The 19,880-nt window shown below is 37.6% G+C and overlaps 1 protein-coding gene across 5 annotated transcripts in view; it reads left to right on the top strand.

The window, feature by feature from the left end:
• Window positions 1–18,942, top strand: part of SACS (sacsin molecular chaperone) — a 113,819-nt gene extending 94,877 nt beyond the window's left edge. For all 5 annotated transcript variants that reach the window (XM_058547844.1, XM_058547845.1, XM_058547847.1 and 2 more), the window contains one exon: window positions 6,045–18,942. In XM_058547844.1, coding sequence (XP_058403827.1) covers window positions 6,045–17,602 — 11,558 coding nt within the window. In that variant the 3' untranslated portion in view covers window positions 17,603–18,942. The remainder of the gene's footprint in view (window positions 1–6,044) is intronic.
• The last annotated feature ends 938 nt before the right edge of the window (window positions 18,943–19,880 follow it).

Raw genomic sequence — 19,880 nt, 5'->3', positions numbered from 1 at the left:
AAACAGTTGGTACAAGGAGGGGGCCTAGGTCAGGGGGACCTCCCAGAGGAGCTGGCACATGTTCTGTCTCACACGTCCAGGAGAAAGACTGCAAACTTCATGTCTCGAGGAAGAGCATGTTCACATAGTCCACTGTGACACACTTTGTGAGGATTTACAGTATTCATTTCAGAGATAATGACATCTCATATATGTACCTAGAAATCTTCAGAAAAAGTAGCAACTTGAGGTGTGCCAGCCTCAGATGTGTAGATTAGCAGTATTCCAAATATTTTGGTGCAGGATTTGTGCCATGAGGATATTCTGGGTTTGTACCTGCACAGCTACTTGTCACATGAAAGGGCCATGTTTTAGGAAGTCTTTCTCCCTCCCAACCCCACCCTCACCCTCGTTCAGGCCACCATCGTTTCTCACCTGGAATGTGGAAATAACCTTGAAAATCTCCCCACGTCCATTCTTGCTTCTCTAGTTAATACAGCATGCTACTGCTAGGATTATCTTTCTAAAATATTATTTTCCCGCTCCTTATCTGAAAACCTTTCAAAGGCTTCCTCTTTTTCCTTGGAACAAAGGCCAAAATCCTTAACAATAAGGAGCCTAGGCTCCTTATTATCTGGCTCCATCTTGTGGGTGTTGTAAAGATGCCCGGTACATGGAGATGGTATATCAGTGTTTGCTATTATTATGATTATTGTTAATAACCTCCATCCTTTATCTCCCTTGATCTTTCTCGTATTTGGAAGACAGCATGTTCTTTTCCTCTGTGAGGTGTGGTGCGCGTGGTTTCCTCTGCCGTCCCTGTCCTCTCGCTGCCCTGTGCTCGTCTTTCACAGCCATGTGTGTGAACATGGTACCGAGCTCCTCATGGCCCTCGCAGACTCGTGCCCTATCTGGTCGTTTATAATTTACCTGATGCCCGCCTTCCCCCTTAGACTGTACGACAAGGTCTGGGACCATGTCTGCTTGTTCTTTTCTTATCTCTAGCACTCAGTCAGTCTTGACTGACAGACAAAATGCCTCTAAAGTAATTGGAAGGATGTAAAGATTGGAAGAGCTTAAATTCCTTTGGTAAGACCAGTGGTCTCTGTATTAGCTGCCCGGTTTAGCCTAAGGTACCCAAGTACGCAAATGTTTCCTAGAGTTGTGGAGATGTACTTGATCAAACAAATGGCTTCCTTTAGGCAGAGGAGGGGTTAGATGTCCATGAGCAATTCTTTGAAGTTTGTTATTGGTGGTCATCATAAGCAAGCAGTGGAAATGTGTGATAAACCTCCCTTTCTTTATCATAAAGGGAGAATTGTATACTTAATGTTGTAGACATACTCCACCACTTTTTAAAAATCAAATGTCTTCCTTTTCTTAATTCTTATCTAGAATTTCTGAATGTTACATGATGATAGCATGTACCGAAAGCCCATTGGGAGCTTATGAAATGATTTTATTTATGTTGTTGAGATGTAATTTATGCATATAAAGTACATACTCCTTTCTTCTTTGCTTTCTTTCTGAAGTAGGATTTTCCCACTGTTATGTAGTTTGGGTTTAGTTTACATTGAAATACATCTTTAAATCTTAAATGTGTATTAAGCTGTGTTTGGAGTTTTGTGTATGGTTTTTCTTTTACGTGATGATGTGTAAAGATTCTGCATACAGTGTTATCTTAAGATATAGAATAATTTCTATAGCCATCATGTGAAAATTGTGACAATTCTGGCTTTTTCTAAGAATGGATTTAATTATATTCTAGCACAACAACTTCTCTGGGGATATTCAGGTATGATAACTGACTAAATGTTGTGTTCATTTGTAGCCTGACGTTTTTGTTCATTTGATTCTTTTGAATCCTGTTTTTTCATTTACCTAAGTAGCTAGAAATTATGTGAACAATTTTTTTTTTCTGCTAGTAATAACTATTAAAGGAGAGAGGAAACTATACTAATATAGGTATATAGGTGGTTGTTATACATACCACAATAAAACCGTATTTAAATGACTTGGAAACATTCATCTCATCGAACATTTAGCCACAAATGAAAGAATTATGCTGAAATTGCGTTTTAAGCTGTGGTATGTACTGGGAAAGTGGGAGAGCGAATGCACCTCTGTTAATACGATACACGTAGATATCGAGGTTAAAAAGGGATCAGTTCTGGGTCTGTGACTAGAGTGAGAAGCCCTCTAGCTCACCGCGGTGGAGTCCGGCTCCGTGTGCTGAAGCTGGAACAGCAGGGCGTCCCTGTCCTGGCGTACTGAGGCCCAGGACAGGGGCCAGCCGCTGTCATGAGGAACAATCGGCTCATTGTCCTTATGATGCCTAGTGTGTTATTTTATTGACTTTCTCTTTTTTTTAATTAACAGTTTTTGACTCAACTTGTATTATTTTCCCTTAGTTCATGTTTCACTTGGAAAATTAGAGGATACAAGATTTTCTTTATGGAGATTGTTTTTATGGTAAATATTATTTTTGGAGTCAATCTGTTCTTTGATTCAGGCTATACTTATTTTAAAATTAATTTGGAAACCAAGTCATCGTTATACTGATAATTCATATAAATATTAAATTTGGTTTCTAGTTTACATTAAAAGTAGCTTATCATTCACAGCCACTATTACTATATATTCTTAAACCTTAATCAATATATCTTATATTTGTAAGGTGCAATCACAGAGGAAAACAAAGCCTTGATAGAAGTAGGCCGTGTAGTTCCGCCTGCGCTGGGACTCGGGGTGTGTCAGCGGCCTCTGCAGTTGTGGCATCCCCTGTTCAGAGGGAGCTGAGGAAGGCAGCGGCAGAGTGTCAGCCTGGAGCTCTTGAGAAGGAGTGTGGTTCTGAAGCACCGTAGCGTGCTCCCCGCTAGGGTGGAGGTCTCGGGCCGCGGGCCGCGGTGCTGCTGCCAGGCTTGTGGGGCGCCAGGTGGCGTACAGCTTGGCCGGCAGCAGGCTTTCCTTTCCTTTCTTCGTGGCGGCTTTTCATTTCTTTGAAGATTTGACTGATTGACAATTCACTATTTACTTGGACCTTTACTGTATCACGTACATATTTACAAAGAATCTGGTTATCTCCACACAGTGTGGCATTGTTAGAACTCATTAACCCTCAAAGCTGCCATTGCCACTTCCCGTACAAGAGAAGAATAAAAAAGTGTTGTTGTCCTTCCAGCCTCGGATCATCAGAGTCCTCAGCTGGCTGCGACTCTGAGCACGTCTGGTCAAGTGTAGTAAACTCCAGTCAGTGAGGGCGCCCAGGACTGAGGCTCCTGCGTACGCAGATTTTAAAGTAGATTATAATATCCTATTTCCATCCATGCTGAAAATCTTTCTCCAGGTTAGCACTGAACATAAACATATAAATAAACGTTAATAAAACCATAGTGCAGTCTTTGTATAGAGATGCATGTGTTGATGTTATTACTTTGAACTGATCTATAGTAAAGCAAACACTATCTTTGGAGAGTGGTTTCTCGATTAGCTCGTATTTGATACTAGCTGGGATAAAACCTTCCTGCCTCTGAAACACTTTCAATACTATACAGTTAACCTCTTTTGACAGTGCTGATAATTTTAAAGGCTAGGTCACCAAAATACAAGTCATTTGCTGGAAAGTATTTTGTTAGAGGTGCTTTACAATTTCAATGGCTTTCTAACCCAGGACATGAAGACTTTTTTCTGTGTTAACATGTATACTTTAGAGTTAAAAGCTAAAGGCTTAAAAACAAAATAAATGGAAATCAGGACTCCTGATTGAATTGACCTAAGTACTTAGAGTTCTATCTTACCACATTTTCTCTCTCCTTTATTTTCTGTTATGTTTTCTCATTTGAGCATGATTGGTATGTTAGTTGCATGTTATATGTGGTGTGTATGTTTTATTGGCATTTTATTTATAAATTAATATTAGATAATTTTCCCGAAGGTAGGTATATGTTTTATAAATTGCCAAATTTCATGCAAGGATATTGGATAGGATTATTTACAAAATGCATGTCATGTGGCAATTATTAACATAGAACACTGTGTGGTGTATATTTAACTTTTTGTTTTATGAGTGTTTTGTATTTTAATTTCTAACTCTTTTTTGTATCTTTGCTGTTATATCCTTGCCTTACTTATGATTTGATATTCTATTATAGTTAATTCAATTCAGTAAGCATTTTTTAGAACATTGTTGTTGAAAATATAATTTTTATAATTAATTTTTAATGGGATTCATAGACCAAAGAGGCTATACTGGTCAGACTACTGACCAGATTGTATGATTTCCTAAATATTACTACTTGACTTACTCTAAAAACTGAAAATATTCAGAATTTGATATTGATATCTTTCAAAAATTGGAAAAGTGTGCCCTTGCTTAAACTTCTATGGCAGTAAATTTTAAAATGTCTTATTGTAACATGAAAGATGATTTTCTTGCTAGGAGGTGAAATCATCTTTCTGACTTTGAAAGAAGTCAAAGTAAGACTGTGAAATAAGGATGTCCTTTCTTGGTTAAAAAATAACGACATACGAAAGTTTCAAGGGGGTTGAAGTGTGCCCTCTTATGTTACTTTTTCCAAAATTTGTCTTTTAATAGTCTAGAAATTGTATGTACATAGAGAGAAAACTGACTGTTTGTTTTTCATAAGATGGAATTTGAGGTGCTTTTTATTTCTCTATGTGGCAAATACATACCTTGTAGGTGTAGAGTGTTATTTTTAATTTGTTTCTACAGGTATTATAAATACTCTGAAATATAGAAAGCACTTAGAAGTAAAGTATTATTTTCTAGATCAGTGGTTAAAAATCAGCAAAACCCTTTTTCCCAGGATGAAACTTATTCTCCTGGTTTATAAAACATCCAGAAGTGGAGCCGTGTTGTGGGGACAGCCCCCGCCTTCGAGCAGTGCCCCAGTTGTTCCTGTGGCTTGTCCCTGAAGCACTCCTGCAAAATCCCAGGTCTCTGATGAACATCCTTTAATAAGTAACAAGTAGCTAGGTTAAAGCTACTTTGGGAAAGTTGTAGAGATGCTTCACACTTGGGCATGCATATAGAGCAGTCTTGAGACCTAGAACCTCCTCCCCATAGTTTTTCCAGATGAGAGAATTCAAGTGTCAGAAAGAGTAAGTGACATCAAACTTACACATCTAGTTAGTGGTTGATGGGAAACTCTGCAAGTCTCTTTGCTGCCTCAGCTTCAGACAGGGTTGGTCAGTTGAAACTAAGACTCCAACCTCCATGCTCTCACTTCTTGCCCTTCTCTTTATCCTGTGCAGCCACGTGGCTCCTGGAAACATGAAGAAGAGAAATTCATATTGGGTTTGCTTATAAATTACCCTTAAATAAAATGGTACTTATTTTAACTTTATCCACATTTTCTTTGGTGCTTTTATTTGTGGACAAATAACCACTAAAAATTATTTTCCATGTTGATTCCATTTTTAGAACATTATAGGATAATTTTAAAAACACATGTAAATGCATTTTATGTGTTTACTTAAAATAAGCACTTTCTAGAGAGAATTATTTCTTCTGTAGGTGGTTATAAATATAGATTTATGTATAGATTCTTTATTGCTATTATTTAAAACTTGCTTTAGCCCAGTTATGCTGAATTTTTGCATTTTTGCAGTGTACTTAAGACTCTTAAAATGACTTTCTTTTTTTTTTTTTTTGTGAGGAAGATCAGCCCTGAGCTAACATCCATGCCAATCCTCCTCTTTTTGCTGAGGAAGACCGGCTCTGAGCTAACATCTATTGCCAATCCTCCTCCTCTTTTTTTTTTGCCCCCCAAAGCCCCAGTAGATAGTTGTATGTCATAGTTGCACATCCTTCTAGTTGCTGTATGTGGGACGCGGCCTCAGCATGGCCGGAGAAGCGGTGCGTCGGTGCGTGCCCGGGATCTGAACCCGGGCCGCCAGCAGCAGAGCGCGTGCACTTAACCGCTAAGCCACGGGACCGGCCCTTAAAATGACTTTCTAGTACTATCTAATCTGCAAGAATAGAAAGCTAAATAAGTTACAGTAGTATTGTATGTATTTATAACATTTCTGTATGTGATTTACAGGAAGACCGTGTACTCAGCTGCAACTTCTAAATCCAGAACGGTTTGCACGTCTTATCAAAGAAGTAATGAATGCATTCTGGCCTGGCAGAGAGTTGATCGTTCAGTGGTATCCGTGTGATGAAGATAAACGTCACCCTTCTGTTTCATGGCTTAAAATGGTTTGGAAGAATCTTTATATACATTTTTCAGAGGATTTGACTTTATTCGATGAAATGCCACTTATCCCCAGAACTACACTAGAAGAAGGTCAGACATGTGTGGAACTCATTAGACTCAGGATTCCCTCATTAGTCATTTTAGATGATGAATCTGAAGCACAGCTTCCAGAATTTTTAGCAGACGTTGTACAAAAACTTGGAGGAATTATCCTTAAAAAATTAGATGCCTCCATACAACATCCACTTATTAAAAAATACATTAATTCGCCATTACCAAGTGCTGTTTTGCAGATAATGGAGAAGATGCCCTTGCAGAAATTGTGTAATCAAATAGCTTCGCTACTTCCAACACACAAAGACGCCCTGAGGAAGTTCTTAGCTAGTTTAACTGATATCAATGAAAAGGAGAAAAGAATAATTCAGGAATTGACAATATTCAAGCGAATTAACCATTCATCTGGTCAGGGAATTTCCTCTTATACAAAACTGAAAGGTTGTAAAGTCTTGCACCATACTGCCAAACTTCCGCCAGACCTGCGGCTCTCTATTTCGGTAATAGACAGTAGTGATGAAGCTACTATTCGCTTGGCAAACATGTTGAAAGTAGAGAAGTTAAAGACCACTAGTTGCTTAAAGCTTGTTTTAAAAGATATGGAAAATGCATTTTATTCACATGAAGAAATAACATACCTTATGTTATGGATCCTTGAGAATCTATCCTCTCTTAAAAATGAGAATCCAAATGTCCTTGATTGGTTAATGCCATTGAAATTCATTCAGATTTCACAGGAACGGATGGTGTCAGCCAGTGAACTCTTTGATCCTGATATAGAAGTACTAAAAGATCTCTTTTATAATGAAGAAGAAACTTGTTTCCCACCCTCAGTTTTTACCTCACCAGATATTCTTCACTCTTTAAGACAAATTGGTTTAAAAAACGAAGCCAGTCTCAAAGAGAAAGATGTTGTACAAGTGGCAAAAAAAATTGAAGCCTTGCAGGTCAGTTCTTGTCCAAATCAGGATGTTCTTCTAAAGAAAGCCAAAACACTCTTACTAGTTTTAAATAAGAATCATGCATTGTTGCAGTCATCTGAAGGAAAGATGACGCTGAAGAAAATAAAATGGGTTCCCGCTTGCAAGGAAAGGCCTCCAAATTATCCAGGCTCTTTAGTCTGGAAAGGAGACCTCTGTGATCTCTGTGCTCCACCAGATATGTGTGATGTTGTCCATGCAGTTCTAGTGGGCTCATCACTGCCTCTTGTTGAAAGTGTCCATATCAACTTGGAAAAAGCTTTAGGTATCTTCACAAAACCTAGTATCAATGCTGTCTTAAAACACTTTAAAATTGTTGTTGATTGGTATACTTCGAAAACCTTTAGTGATGAAGACTACTATCAATTCCAACATATTTTGCTTGAAATTTATGGATTCATGCATGATCATTTAAATGAAGGGAAAGATGCTTTTAAAGCCTTAAAATTTCCATGGGTTTGGACTGGCAAAAAGTTTTGTCCCCTCTCCCAAGCTGTGATAAAACCATTCCATGATCTTGACCTTCAGCCTTATTTGCATAGTGTGCCTAAAACCATGGCAAAATTCCACCAACTGTTTAAGGTCTGTGGTTCAATAGAGGAGTTGACATCAGATCATATTTCCATGGTCATTCAGAAGGTATATCTCAAAAGTGACCAAGATCTCAGTGAACAAGAAAGCAAACAAAATCTTCATCTTATGTTGAGTATTATCAGATGGCTATATAGCAATCAGATTCCAGCAAGCCCCAACACACCAGTTCCTATACATCATAGCAAAAATACTTCTAAACTTATCATGAAGCCAATTCATGAATGCTGTTATTGTGACATCAAAGTTGATGACCTCAATGACTTACTGGAAGATTCGGTGGAACCAATCATTCTGGTGCATGAGGACATACCCATGAAAACTGCAGAATGGCTGAAAGTTCCATGCCTTAGTACAAGATTGATCAATCCTGAAAACATGGGATTTGAGCAGTCAGGACAAAGAGAACCACTTACTGTAAGAATTAAAAATATTTTGGAAGAATACCCTTCAGTGTCAGATATTTTTAAAGAACTACTTCAAAATGCTGATGATGCAAATGCAACAGAATGCAGTTTCATGATTGATATGAGAAGAAATATGGACATTAGAGAGAATCTCTTAGACCCGGGGATGGCAGCTTGTCATGGACCTGCTTTGTGGTCATTCAATAATTCTGAATTCTCAGATTCAGATTTTGTGAACATAACTAGGTTAGGAGAATCTTTAAAAAGGGGAGAAGTTGACAAAGTTGGAAAATTTGGTCTTGGATTTAATTCTGTGTACCATATCACTGACATTCCCATTATTATGAGTCGAGAATTCATGATAATGTTCGATCCAAACATAAATCATATCAGTAAACACATTAAAGACAAATCTAATCCCGGGATCAAAATTAATTGGAGTAAACAACAGAAAAGGCTTAGGAAATTTCCCAATCAGTTCAAACCATTTATAAATGTATTTGGCTGTCAGTTACCTTTGACCGTAGAAGCCCCTTATAGCTACAGTGGAACTATTTTCCGACTGTCCTTTAGAACTCAACAGGAAGCGAAAGTGAGTGAAGTTAGTAGTACCTGCTATAATACAGCAGATATTTACTCTCTTGTGGATGAATTTAGTCTCTGTGGACACAGGCTTATCATTTTCACTCAGAGTGTAAACTCAATGTATTTGAAGTACTTAAAAATTGAGGAAACCAATCCCAGCTTAGCACAAGATACAGTAATAATTAAAAAAAAATCCTGCTCTTCCAAAGCATTGAATGCACCTGTCCTAAGTGTTTTAAAAGAAGCTGCTAAGCTCATGAAGACTTGCAACAGCACTAATAAAAAGCCTCCTACTGATGCACCAAAGTCATCTTGCATTCTTCAGATTACAGTTGAGGAATTTCACCATGTCTTCAGAAGGATTGCTGATTTACAGTCACCACTTTTTAGAGGTCCAGATGATGACCCAGCTGCTCTCTTTGAAATGGCTAAGTCTGGCCAATCAAAAAAGCCATCGGATGAGCTGCCACAAAAAACAGTAGAGTGTACCACGTGGCTTATATGTACCTGCATGGATACAGGAGAGGCTCTAAAGTTTTCCCTGAGTGAAAGTGGAAGAAGACTCGGACTGGTTCCTTGTGGGGCAGTAGGTGTTCTGCTGTCTGAAATCCAGGACCAGAAGTGGGCTGTGAAACCACACGTTGGAGAGGTATTTTGCTATTTACCTTTACGAATAAAGACAGGATTGCCAGTTCACATCAATGGGTGCTTTGCTGTTACTTCAAATAGAAAAGAAATCTGGAAGACAGATACAAAAGGACGATGGAATACCACCTTCATGAGACATGTTATTGTGAAAGCTTACTTGGAGGCACTTAGTGTCCTCCGTGACCTGGCCACCAGTGGGGAGCTAGTGGATTATACTTACTATGCAGTGTGGCCTGATCCTGATTCAGTTCATGATGATTTTTCTGTAATTTGTCAAGGATTTTATGAAGATATAGCTCATGGAAAAGGGAAAGAATTGACCAGAGTCTTCTCTGATGGATCTACATGGGTTTCTATGAAGAATGTGAGATTTCTAGATGACTCTATACTTAAAAGAAGAGATGTTGGTCCAGCAGCCTTCAGGATATTTTTGAAATACCTCAAGAAGACTGGATCAAAAAACCTTTGTGCTGTTGAACTTCCTTCTTCAGTAAAATTAGGATTTGAAGAAGCTGGCTGCAAACAGATACTGCTTGAAAATACATTTTCAGAGAAACAGTTTTTTTCAGAAGTATTTTTTCCAAATATTCAAGAAATTGAAGCAGAACTCAGAGATCCTTTGATGAATTTTGTTCTAAATGAAAAAGTTGATGAATTCTCAGGAATTCTTCGTGTTACTCCATGTGTTCCTTGCTCTCTGGAGGGGCATCCTCTGGTTTTACCATCACGGTTAATCCACCCTGAAGGACGAGTTGCAAAGTTATTTGATACTAAAGATGGACGATTTCCTTATGGTTCTACTCAGGATTATCTTAATCCTATTATTTTGATTAAGCTCGTTCAGTTAGGTATGGCAAAAGATGATATTTTATGGGATGACATGCTAGAACGTGCAGAGTCGGTTGCTGAAATTAATAAAAGTGATCATGCAGCCGCTTGTCTACGCAGTAGTATACTATTAAGTCTTATTGATGAAAAACTAAAAATAAGGGATCCTAGAGCAAAGGATTTTGCTGCAAAATATCAAACAATACCCTTCCTTCCATTTTTAACAAAACCAGCAGGTTTTTCTTTGGACTGGAAAGGTAACAGTTTTAAACCTGAAACCATGTTTGCAGCAACTGACCTTTATACAGCTGAGTATCAAGATATAGTTTGTCTTTTGCAACCAATTCTAAATGAAAACTCACATTCCTTCAGAGGTTGTGGTTCAGTGCCATTGGCTGTTAAAGAGTTTTTGGGATTACTAAGGAAGCCAACAGTTGATCTGGTTGTAAACCAATTGAAAGAAGTTGCAAAATCAGTTGATGATGGAATTACATTGTACCAGGAGAATATCACCAATGCTTGCTACAAATACCTTCATGATGCAATGATGCAAAATGAAATCGCTAAAATATCGATTATTGAAAAGTTAAAACCCTTCAGCTTCATTCTAGTTGAGAATGCATATGTTGACTCAGAAAGAGTTTCCTTTCATTTGAATTTTGAAGCAGCACCTTACCTTTATCAGTTGCCTAATAAATATAAAAACAATTTCCGTGAACTTTTTGAAAGTGTAGGTGTGAGGCAGTCATTTACTGTTGAAGATTTTGCCCTTGTTTTGGAATCTATTGACCAAGAAAAAGGAACAAAGCAAATAACAGAAGAGAATTTTCAGCTTTGCCGGAGAATAATTAGTGAAGGAATATGGAGTCTCATTAGAGAAAAGAAACAAGAATTTTGTGAGAAGAATTATGGCAAAATATTATTGCCAGATACTAACCTGAAGCTTCTCCCTGCTAAATCTTTATGCTACAATGACTGTCCCTGGATAAAAGTAAAGGATACCGCTGTAAAGTATTGTCATGCCGATATACCCAGGGAGGTAGCTGTAAGATTAGGAGCAGTACCAAAGCGACATAAAGCCTTAGAAAGATATGCATCCAACATCTGTTTTACAACACTTGGCACTGAATTTGGGCAGAAAGAAAAATTGACCAGCAGAATTAAGAGTATCCTTAATGCCTATCCTTCAGAAAAGGAAATGTTGAAAGAACTTCTTCAAAATGCTGATGATGCAAAGGCCACAGAAATCTGTTTTGTGTTTGATCCTAGACAGCATCCAGTTGATAGAATATTTGATGATAAGTGGGCCCCATTGCAGGGGCCAGCGCTTTGTGTGTATAACAACCAGCCTTTTACAGAAGATGATGTCAGAGGAATTCAGAATCTTGGAAAAGGCACCAAAGAAGGAAATCCTTGTAAAACTGGACAATATGGAATAGGATTCAATTCTGTATATCATATTACAGACTGTCCTTCTTTCATTTCTGGCAATGACATCCTGTGTATTTTTGATCCTCATGCCAGATACGCACCAGGAGCCACATCTGTTAGTCCTGGACGCATGTTTAGAGATTTGGATGCGGATTTTAGGACACAGTTCTCAGATGTTCTCGATCTTTATTTGGGAACCCATTTTAAACTGGATAATTGCACAATGTTTAGATTTCCTCTTCGTAATGCAGAAATGGCAAAAGTTTCAGAAATATCTTCAGTTCCATCATCAGACAGAATGGTCCAGAATCTTTTGGACAAGTTGCGGTCAGATGGTGCAGAACTTTTAATGTTTCTTAATCACATGGAAAAAATTTCTATTTGTGAAATAGATAAAGCTAGTGGAGCTCTAAATGTGCTGTATTCTGTAAAGGGCAAAATCACTGATGGAGACAGATTGAAAAGGAAACAATTTCATGCCTCTGTAATTGATAGTGTTACTAAAAAGAGGCAACTCAAAGACATACCAGTTCAACAGATAACCTATACTATGGATACTGAGGACTCCGAAGGAAATCTTACTACATGGTTAATTTGTAACAGATCAGGGTTTTCAAGTATGGAAAAAGTATCTAAGAGTGTTATATCAGCTCACAAGAACCAAGATATTACTCTCTTTCCACGTGGGGGAGTAGCTGCCTGCGTTACTCATAACTATAAAAAACCCCATAGGGCCTTCTGCTTTTTGCCGCTCTCTTTAGAGACGGGATTACCGTTTCATGTGAATGGCCACTTTGCTCTAGATTCAGCCAGAAGAAACCTGTGGCGTGATGATAATGGAGTTGGTGTTCGAAGTGACTGGAATAACAGCTTAATGACAGCATTGATAGCTCCTGCATATGTTGAATTATTAATCCAGTTAAAAAAGCGGTATTTCCCTGGTTCTGACCCAACATTATCAGTTCTACAGAACACACCCATTCATGTTGTAAAGGACACTTTAAAGAAGTTTTTATCATTTTTCCCAGTTAACAGGCTGGATCTACAACCAGATTTGTATTGTCTAGTGAAAGCACTATATAGCTGCATTCATGAAGACATGAAACGTCTTTTACCTGTTGTGCGGGCTCCAAATATCGATGGCTCTGACTTGCACTCTGCAGTTATAATTACTTGGATTAATATGTCTACTTCAAATAAAACTAAACCATTTTTTGACAATTTACTGCAAGATGAATTACAACACCTTAAAAATGCAGATTATAATATCACAACACGCAAAACAGTAGCAGAGAATGTCTATAGACTGAAACACCTACTTTTAGAAATTGGTTTCAACTTGGTTTATAACTGTGATGAAACTGCTAATCTTTACCACTGTCTTATAGATGCAGATATTCCTGTTAGTTATGTAACTCCTGCTGATGTTAGATCTTTTTTAATGACGTTTTCCTCTCCTGATACTAATTGCCATATTGGGAAGCTGCCTTGTCGTCTTCAGCAGACTAACCTAAAACTTTTTCATAGTTTAAAACTTTTAGTTGATTATTGTTTTAAGGATGCAGAAGAAAATGAGATTGAAGTGGAGGGACTGCCCCTGCTCATCACACTGGACAGTGTTTTGCAAACTTTTGATGCAAAACGACCCAAGTTTCTAACAACATACCATGAGTTGATTCCATCCCGCAAAGACTTGTTCATGAATACATTGTTTTTGAAATACAGTAATATTTTATTGAACTGTAGAGTTGCAAAAGTGTTTGATATTTCCAGCTTTGCTGATTTGCTATCCTCTGTATTGCCTCGTGAATATAAGACCAAAAATTGTACGAAGTGGAAAGACAATTTTGCAAGTGAGTCTTGGCTTAAGAATGCATGGCATTTTATCAGTGAATCTGTAAGTGTGAAAGAAGATCAAGAAGAAACAAAACCAACATTTGATGTTGTTGTTGACAGCCTAAGAGACTGGGCGTTGCTTCCTGGAACGAAGTTCACGGTGTCGGCCAGCCAGCTGGTGGTTCCTGAGGGGGACGTCCTGCTCCCACTGAGCCTCATGCACATTGCAGTTTTTCCAAATGCCCAGAGCGATAAAGTGTTTCATGCTCTCATGAAAGCTGGCTGTGTTCAGCTTGCTTTGAACAAGATCTGCTCCAAAGACAGTGCATTTGTTCCTCTGTTGTCATGTCACACAGCAAACATCGAGAGCCCCACAAGCATTTTGAAGGCTCTACAATATATGGTCCAAACGTCAACATTTAGAACTGAAAAATTAGTAGAAAATGACTTTGAAGCACTTTTGATGTATTTCAACTGCAATTTGAGTCACTTGATGTCTCAAGATGACATAAAAATTTTAAAATCGCTTCCATGCTACAAATCTATCAGTGGTCGCTATATGAGCGTTGCGAAATTTGGAACATGCTATGTACTTACAAAAACTATTCCTTCAGCTGAAGTGGATAAATGGACACAATCATCATCATCTGCATTTCTTGAAGAAAAAATACACTTAAAAGAACTCTATGAGGTGCTGGGTTGTGTACCTGTGGATGATCTTGAGGTATATTTGAAACACCTCTTACCAAAAATTGAAAATCTCTCTTATGATGCAAAATTAGAGCACTTGATCTACCTCAAGAATAGATTATCAGGTATTGAGGAACTGTCCGAGATCAAGGAACAACTTTTTGAAAAACTGGAAAGTTTATTGATAATCCATGATGCTAACAGTCGACTAAAGCAAGCAAAACATTTCTATGATAGAACTGTGAGAGTTTTTGAAGTTATGCTTCCTGAAAAATTGTTTATTCCTAAGGACTTCTTTAAAAAATTGGAACAACTTATAAAACCCAAAAATCAAGTTGCGTTTATGACCTCCTGGGTGGAGTTCTTAAGAAATATTGGACTAAAATACATACTATCCCAGCAGCAGTTGTTACAGTTTGCTAAGGAAATCAGTGTGAGAGCTACTACAGAAAATTGGTCTAAAGAAACATTGCAAAATACAGTTGATATCCTTCTCCATCATATATTCCAAGAACGAATAGATTTGTTATCTGGGAATTTTTTGAAAGAACTGTCTTTAATACCATTCTTATGTCCTGAGCGGGCCCCTGCTGAATTCATTAGATTTCATCCTCAATATCAAGAGGTAAATGGAACACTTCCTCTTATAAAGTTCAACGGAGCACAAGTAAATCCAAAATTCAAGCAGTGTGATGTGCTCCAGCTCTTATGGACATCCTGCCCTATTCTTCCCGAGAAAGCGACACCATTGAGTATCAAAGAACAAGAAGGTAGTGACCTTGGTCCACAAGAACAGCTTGAACAAGTTTTAAGTATGCTTAATGTTAACCTGGATCCCCCTCTTGATAAGGTCATTAATAACTGCAGAAATATATGCAACATAACAACTTTGGATGAAGAAATGGTAAAGACTAGAGCAAAGGTCTTAAGGAGCATATATGAATTTCTCAGTGCAGAAAAAAGGGAGTTTCGATTTCAACTGCGAGGGGTTGCTTTTGTGATGGTAGAAGATGGTTGGAAACTTCTGAAGCCTGAGGAGGTAGTGATAAATCTAGAATATGAATCTGATTTTAAGCCTTACTTGTACAAGCTACCTTTAGAACTTGGCACATTTCACCAGTTGTTCAAACATTTAGGTACTGAAGATATTATTTCTACTAAGCAATATGTTGAAGTGTTGAGCCGTATATTCAAAAATTCTGAAGGAAAACAATTAGATCCTAATGAAATGCGTACAGTTAAGAGAGTAGTTTCTGGCTTGTTCAGGAGTCTACAAAATGATTCAGTCAAGGTGAGGAGTGATCTTGAGAACGTACGAGACCTCGCACTGTATCTTCCAAGCCAGGATGGTAGATTGGTGAAGTCGAGCATCTTAGTGTTTGATGATGCACCACATTACAAAAGTAGAATCCAGGGCAATATTGGTGTGCAAATGTTGGTTGATCTTAGCCAGTGCTACCTCGGGAAAGACCATGGATTTCATACGAAGTTGATAATGCTTTTTCCTCAAAAACTCAGACCTCGTTTGTTGAGCAGTATACTTGAAGAACAGTTAGATGAAGAGACTCCGAAAGTTTGTCAGTTTGGAGCATTGTGTTCTCTTCAGGGAAGACTGCAGTTACTCTTGTCTTCTGAACAGTTCATCACAGGACTAATTAGAATTATGAAGCATGAAAATGATAATGCTTTCCTGGCCAATGAAGAAAAAGCCATAAGACTTTGCAAAGCCCTAAGAGAAGGATTGAAAGTGTCCTGTTTTGAAAAGCTTCAAACAACATTAAGAGTTAAAGGTTTTAACCCTATTCCTCACAGTAGAAGTGAAACATTCGCTTTTTTGAAGAGATTTGGTAATGCAGTCATCCTGCTCTACATACAACATTCAGACAGTAAAGACATTAATTTCCTGTTAGCATTAGCAATGACGCTTAAATCAGCGACTGACAATTTGATTTCTGACACTTCATATTTAATTGCTATGTTAGGATGCAATGATATTTACAGGATCAGTGAGAAACTTGACAGTTTAGGAGTGAAATATGACTCTTCAGAACCATCCAAACTTGAACTTCCACTGCCTGGCACTCCAATACCTGCTGAAATTCATTATACTCTGCTTATGGATCCAATGAATGTTTTTTACCCCGGAGAATATGTTGGGTACCTTGTTGATGCTGAAGGCGGTGATATCTATGGATCGTACCAGCCAACATATACATACGCTATTATTGTACAAGAAGTTGAAAGAGAAGATGCTGATAATTCTAGTTTTCTGGGAAAGATATATCAGATAGATATTGGTTACAGTGAGTATAAAATAGTTAGCTCTCTTGATCTGTATAAGTTTTCAAGGCCTGAGGAAAGCTCTCAAAGCAGAGACAGTGCCCCTTCTACCCCAACCAGCCCTACAGAGTTCCTTGCCCCTGGTCTGCGGAGCATTCCTCCTCTTTTCTCTGGTAGAGAGAGCCACAAGACCTCATCTGCGAAACAGCATTCCCCCAAAAAGCTTAAGCTGAATTCTTTACCAGAAATTTTAAAAGAAGTGACATCAGTGGTAGAGCAAGCTTGGAAGCTTCCTGAATCCGAAAGGAAAAAGATTATTCGGCGGTTGTATTTGAAGTGGCACCCTGACAAAAATCCAGAGAATCATGACATTGCTAATGAAGTTTTTAAACATTTGCAGAATGAAATCAACAGATTAGAGAAACAGGCTTTTCTAGATCAAAATGCAGACAGAGCCTCAAGGCGAACATTTTCAACCTCAGCATCCCGATTTCAGTCAGACAAGTTCTCATTTCAAAGGTTTTATACTTCATGGAATCAGGAAGCAACAAGCCACAAATCTGAACGGCAACAACAAAATAAAGAAAAGTGCCCACCTTCAGCTGGACAGACGTACTCTCAAAGGTTCTTTGTTCCTCCCACTTTCAAGTCAGCTGGTAATCCAGTGGAAGCACGGAGATGGTTAAGACAAGCCAGGGCAAATTTTTCAGCTGCCAGAAATGACCTTCATAAAAACGCCAATGAATGGGTGTGCTTTAAATGTTTCCTTTCTACCAAGTTAGCGTTGATTGCAGCTGACTATGCTGTGAGAGGCAAGTCTGATAAAGACGTAAAGCCCACTGCACTTGCACAGAAAATAGAGGAGTATAGCCAGCAACTTGAAGGACTGACAAATGATGTCCACACATTGGAAGCTTATGGTGTAGATAGTTTAAAAACCAGATATCCTGATTTGCTTCCTTTCCCACAGATCCCAAATGACAGGTTCACTTCTGAGGTTGCTATGAGGGTGATGGAATGTACTGCCTGTATCATAATAAAACTTGAAAATTTTATACAGCAAAAAGTGTGAAAGTATTTAAAGAAAAAAAGCAGAGCTAGATGTTGAGTGTGTTGTAGCACAAATATGAATTGCTATACTTAAGCTTCGTTGCCAGTTATTTAGGAATTGTGAAGCACATTGCTGGTTGTTCGGGAGGAATTTTGGAGTTGTTATTTACATGAATATCAGCAGAAGACCTGACCTTAACTGAATCTAAAAGAAAATTATTTTGAAGATGCTGGTGAACTGCAAAATTGCTAGATGTATGTGAATGGCTAGGGTGGCACATTATTGAACTGCACTTTATGTAACCAAAGCTTAGCAGTTTGTTAGATAAGAGTCTGTGTATGTCTGGTTAGGATGAAGTTAATTTTATGTTTTCAACATGGTGTTTTGAAGGAGCTAATGAAACACTGGACATATCATTGGTTTAAACAAGGGGAATTGAGTCTTTGAGTTTGTCATTTCTCTAAGTGGATCCTATTTTGGATGCATTATTTTCTTATCAGCTGGATCTGATTATGAATTTGTTGCAATTTTACATCTTAAATAGTACATTTAGAAAATGGTACAGTATTTTAATCCTGAATATTACTTGACTAAGAGTATGCAGATAGTACTTCTTAGGGTGCACTGAGTGCACTTTACATCTTTATTTTAAATGGTTTTTTACACCTCTGTTTACAGGCTTCCTATTTCATGCAGATAGCATGTGGAGAACTCACAAAGGTGGCAGTTCCTATCACCAGATGCTAATAGAGCTTCCGAGAACTGCTCACCAAAACAGCACTCACCAACAGTTACAACATTTGCTTTATGTTTGTTTGTACATATTTTCCACAAATGTTATAATTTATATAGTGTGGTTGAACAGGATGCAATCTTTTGTTGTCTAAAGGTGCTGCAGTTAAAAAATCTTTTGTCTTTCAACATGGCCCTTAGTGGAGTTTTTTGGATTTTACTTTGAAAACATTAAAAAATTATAAAATCATTGTGATAGTATCCAGTAGTTTATAATAGGAATTATCCGCTTGTATCTTCCCCATGAATGATTCAGAACTGACATTTAATTTTCATCATGTTTGAGTGTCCTGCCATATGTATTTACTTTAACATATTTCTTTTGCAGAATGTAAAAGAAAGGTAATAATAATTAGTTTATATAAGTGTGCTGGCTGTAAATGATGCTAAATATAATATTTTATGCAATTAAGGGCTTATGGAACATACTTAAAACTTTTTTACTTTTATTAGTAATAAGGAATGTTTGCATCTCCACTATTGTATTGTTTCTGGATGTGAAGCCATGTAATTATTTCTGCTATTATATTAAGTGCCATAATTTTAATAAAGCAAATGTACATACGAAATCATTGTAACTGGTATTTTCTGAGAAATAGTTCATTGAAAATCAGACTTAATATTTTCCTATATTAAGTTTTGCTATGTGTGTATATTGGAAATATTAATTTTCCTATGTGTTTTATACTGGAATTTGGTTTCTTTTTATGATTGAATATGAAGTATTTGATATATACTAGGTTTATTAGGTGCTCATTTATTTAGTTGAGTTTATTTCACCTTTTTAGGGAATAAGATTAGTTGATATGTATGGTATGTATATGTATTTGGAAATAGATACATTAAATATGGCTCTTGGTGAGGTGGAGGCTGAATTGATATTTACCTTGCCTCAGAAGAGGCTACATGTCTGGGGCTACTTCACACTTGAGCCCTGAGCAATAAGAAATGGCTATCTTTATCCCCGAGGCACAGGCTTCAAAGGTAGGCAGATGAGGCTAAGAGTTCTCTGTTCTGGGGCTCCCCAAATGCTGGGTCTTCAGCTTTCTGGGACTTTCTTAAGAAGTGCTGCTTGCTACTTTGAAACTCAGATTCAGCATTTGGAATATATTTTATTGCTTTTGGATATTAAAATTTACACAGAAAATCTTTTCTGGCCCTTGTGATAGTTGATCTGGTTGGAGTTTTGTGTTTTTTTCTAGACTTCGTTTTTTAAAAAAAATACAGGTTGATAATCCTGTATATGAAACCCTTGGATCCAAATGTATTTCATAATTTGGATTTTAGAAAGTTTATACAAGTGCATATAACTTTTTAATGGAGCATTCCCATCAGAGTTGGGAAGCACCCTTTAATCAAATACAGTAATATTTCTGTAGTGAAACCTATGAATATTCACAGTAAATTGAATACATAGACCTGATAAATAGCCTCGTCTAAATTTAGGTCAGGTTTTGCCACCAACAGTTTACAGCAGATGTATTTGGAAAGTTTTCATTTTTTGGAG

Source organism: Diceros bicornis, chromosome 9 (assembly GCF_020826845.1).
Source record: "Diceros bicornis minor isolate mBicDic1 chromosome 9, mDicBic1.mat.cur, whole genome shotgun sequence".
Taxonomy (NCBI): Eukaryota; Metazoa; Chordata; class Mammalia; order Perissodactyla; family Rhinocerotidae; genus Diceros; species Diceros bicornis.
The sequence above is the reverse complement of the archived record's forward strand: the minus strand, read 5'-3'. Positions and strand labels throughout refer to the sequence as shown.